Raw genomic sequence first — 4,118 nt, forward strand, 5'->3', positions numbered from 1 at the left:
ACTTATTACCGCAGACATCAATGAGTGCGCGATGCCAGGCATGTGTCGCCATGGTGACTGCCTCAACAACCCTGGTTCCTATCGCTGTGTCTGCCCACCTGGCCATAGCTTGGGCCCCTCCCGCACACAGTGCATTGGTGAGACTCGGGGGTCCTTGGAGGTCACCAAGTATGGGTGGAGGGTAAGGCTCCAAACAGTAAGGATCAGAGGTCACAGAGGTCAGAGTGGGGTCAAGGGTTGACTGCTAGAGTAGCAAGATCTAAAACAGATGGGGTCAGGGATCAGTGGGTTCAGGAGTTGCATGAGATCTGGAGTAAGAGGTCACATGGGGTCAGGGGTTATGAGAAGGCAGTGTCATATGAGACCAGGGGCTTGATGAGTGGGAGGGATCAAGTCTAGAGCAGCTAGAATCAAGGCTCAATGGGTTCAGAGGTCACAGAAGTTTCAGGTATTACATGAGGTCAGAATAATACAGGTTTCAGGGGTCAAATGAATTCAGGGTCAGGGACAACACGAGAATCAAGGCCTCCTGTGCCAGAGAGGTGAGGTCTGGGGCAGCTGGGAAGAGGGGCGTGGGCAGCGTTCAGGCCCAGATGCCCATGCCCATCACTGGCCCCTGCAGCGGACAAGCCGGAGGAGAAGAGCCTGTGTTTCCGCCTGGTGAGCCCTGAACACCAGTGCCAGCACCCCCTGACCACACGCCTCACCCGCCAACTCTGCTGCTGCAGTGTCGGCAAGGCCTGGGGTGCCAGGTGCCAGCGCTGCCCAGCTGATGGCACTGGTGAGCCAGGGGCCTTTGAGGCTGGGGGGCTGTCTGTGAGCCTGCTTCTCCAGGAAGGGCTCACTTGCCTGCCTCTTGCTCTGGCCACAGCTGCCTTCAAGGAGATCTGCCCAGCTGGGAAGGGGTACCACATCCTCACCTCCCACCAGACGCTCACCATTCAGGGCGAAAGTGACTTTTCCCTTTTCCTGCACCCCGATGGGCCACCCAAGCCCCAGCAGCTGCCCGAGAGCCCCAGCCGGGCACCACCACCTGAGGACACAGAGGAAGAGAGAGGTCTGGCCCGATCCCTCCTGTTTCCTGACAGTTGCAGAACCCCTAGGTCTGACACCTTGACCTTTGACCCACAGGACCCAAGTCTAACCTCTAGCTCCTAATCCCAGACTAGCATTGGCCCCCGGAGCTGACACTCTGACCCCTAACCAGTGTTGTAACTAAGCCCAGGATGTCACCCCTGAGCCACGGGATTTGATCATTTATTGCCCTCCAGGTTCAATCCTCTGACACCAAGACACTTTTGATTTCCACATCAGGACACTAATGCAGCTCAAATGCTGCCTCTAGATCTGACCCTCTGACCCCTGACTCAGGGATTTGACCCTGGCTATAAGCTCCCAAGCTGAGGACCTTGTCCAGCCATCGCTTCACTGACCTGTGATGAAAACATTCCCAGACATCAGGATCTAATCCTTGATGCTTGACCCAGAGACATGATCGTTGAACTCTTAGGGACTCTGACCACACATGTCCAACTGCCAATCCCAGACTTGACTCCCTTCTCCCAGCCCAACACTTAATGGCCCCATCTTCTTCCCTTCTAGGGGTGAGCACAGACTCAGTGAGTATGAGAACTCAGGTGGGAGGGGCGGGGAGGCCGAGGAGACACAGAGGGTTCACGCTGCTGTCGCCCGCAGCCAGTGATTGAAGAGCAGTCAGCGCAGCAGAGCCACCCGACTGTCACCGTATCTCCTGCCCGGCCCTACCCGGGTGAGCTGGGCCCTGTAGGGACCAGTCCTCAAGGGCTGTCACTGACGGGGAAGTTCACAGCTTAGGCACCAGGGGGCGGTGCAGCTGGGTGTGGAGTTGCCGGCCCCCTGACCTGCGGGGAGAGGGGCGGCTCTCTCAGCCTCCTCACCCGCTGATGGTCGTGTGCTGCTGCCCGCAGAGCTGATCTCCTGGCCCCCGCCGCCCCAGTTCCTGCCCGACTTGCCCCCGTCCCGCAGTGCGGTGGAAATCGCCCCTACTCAAGTCACAGGTAAGACCCGCCCACCTAGGTCACGACCCAGGTAAGCCACGCCTCCAACTTAGAGTTTCTCCTCCCTCACCCCTTCCAATCCTTCCGGAGGGCTGACACCCTCAAGGGCTTACTGTATGCCAGACCCTGGGCTGGGGGCTGGGGAAGCCTCGGCGTGCAACACTCTGAGACGCCACTCTGCCCTCAGCTGATCCGGGTGGTGTGATGGTCAGGCCAGTCTGAAGGCATTCACAGTCAATGAATATTTATGGAGCACCTACTATGCACAGGCACTGTTTAGGTGCTGGGGACACAGTAATAAACAAAACAGACAAAAATTCCCTGTCCTTGTGGAATAGACAGACAGCAAACAGATCAATGAGTCCAAATCTAGTGTGTCTCATAAGGGCTGTGCAAAAGTAAATCAGAGAAGAAGGAAGGAAGTCTGGGTGTTGTGATCATATGTAGAATGGCAATGAGAGAAGCCTTTCTGAACAGAGCTTTTAAGAGTGTTAGAAATTAACGACAAAATGTGGGAAAGAAATGGGCTAGCAGGTTGGGGAAAAGGACATTCCAGTTTGGGCAGAAGTTTGGGCAAAGGCATGGAAACATGAAACCCTGGTTTCATGGAGAAGAGAGAAACCACACATAGATCAGTGTTTCTGAACTAGGAGAGGGCCAGCTCAGGGAGCTTTAAGAGGCTTGGATTTGATCCCAAAGGCTGTGGGAAGTGTCTGCATGGTTTGGGGCATCATAATAATTGCTAGCTATGGCTGAACAGTTGCCCTGGGCCAGGCACTGACTGGAGAGTTTTACATACTAAATACCATTTAACTTTCTTGACCTCTGTGAAGTGGGCACGGCTAGCCTCATTTTCCAGATGAGAAAACTGAGGCTAAGAGAGGTTCAGTAGCTGATCCCAGGTCACACAGTTGAGCCGGATTCAAGCCCATGTCTGGTTGGACTCCAGCCACAAGGAAGCCACCAACCCAATTGAAAACTGGAGGCTAGATGAGCTCCTAGTGGAAGGTGGCTGCCCAGGAAATCTGCACAGGCTGGGATAACCCAGTGACAGCCTGGGGGCTGTGGGAATGTGGAGAAAGAGGCACTTGGGGACACTTATCAGAGGATGGGGTGTTAAGGAGACTAGGGAGAGTCACTCTAAGCAGAGAGAACAGCCTGCAAGAGCCCACTGGCCAGGTGTGTTTGGGAGGGAGTGGAGTTCAGCCGCCAGGGCTTCCTGGGGCTTCCTAGGGCAGGGTTCAGGGGAGGGGCCACAAGGAGGAAGAGGTGGGAGGCAGGGAGTACTGTGAATACTAGGAAAGAAGGTAAGGAGGCCTCCTGAGTCTGATCACCTGTTCCAGCCAGGGTTCCCAGGAAACTAGCTCCTGCCTGCCTTGAGAGGGGGAGGAAAACTTCTGGAATTGGGGGGAGGTGGGCAGGTCTCTAAGGCAAGGGGTGTTGGTTCACTTGTCTGGAGGATATTGGTGTGATTGAGGCGACAGAGTTTGAAGTGTTGAGGTGACTGGAGTCAGAGTATAGTAAGTGGAGAGAGAAGTATCAAGGGTCCTGAACTTGAGGAGGTGGGGATGCCAGGGACCTGGGATCATGGTTTGGGGCTACTTGGGGTTGTGATTTTGCGGTTATCTGTGATGGAAGTGTAGGGAATCCTAGGATGGGGGGCATGGCTGTATGGAGATCTGAACTCATAGTGCGACCAGGCTCAGTTATCGGCGTCGAGAGTGATGGGGTGTCCAGTTCTTCCCTGGGAATGTGGCAGAAAGTGACTGCTCCCTGCCTGCCCCCTCTGACCTGCCGCCCTTTTCCCCCGGGCGCCCCCCGCAGAGACGGACGAGTGCCGACTGAACCAGAACATCTGTGGCCACGGAGAGTGCGTCCCGGGACCCTCGGACTATTCCTGCCATTGCAATCCCGGCTACCGGTCGCATCCGCAGCACCGCTACTGCGTGGGTGAGCGTGGAGAGTGGGTAGCGCGGCGGCGGCCCTGGCTCCCGACCGTCGTGTGACGTCTCCCCACCTGCGCGCCCTTCTCAGACGTGAACGAATGCGAGGCGGAGCCTTGCGGCGCCGGGCGGGGCATCT

General features: G+C 56.4%; 1 protein-coding gene across 1 annotated transcript in view; it reads left to right on the plus strand.

Annotated features, from left to right (window-relative positions):
- LTBP3 (latent transforming growth factor beta binding protein 3) overlaps positions 1–4,118 on the plus strand; it is a 16,646-nt gene that overhangs the window by 1,435 nt on the left and 11,093 nt on the right. The window contains 8 exon segments of the mRNA XM_010837795.1: positions 6–137; positions 623–781; positions 872–1,057; positions 1,603–1,619; positions 1,696–1,768; positions 1,947–2,036; positions 3,861–3,986; positions 4,071–4,113. Of these exon segments, the coding sequence (XP_010836097.1) occupies positions 6–137; positions 623–781; positions 872–1,057; positions 1,603–1,619; positions 1,696–1,768; positions 1,947–2,036; positions 3,861–3,986; positions 4,071–4,113 (826 nt within the window).

Source organism: Bison bison, unplaced genomic scaffold (assembly GCF_000754665.1).
Source record: "Bison bison bison isolate TAMUID 2011002044 unplaced genomic scaffold, Bison_UMD1.0 scf7180017864080, whole genome shotgun sequence".
NCBI classification, from domain to species: Eukaryota; Metazoa; Chordata; class Mammalia; order Artiodactyla; family Bovidae; genus Bison; species Bison bison.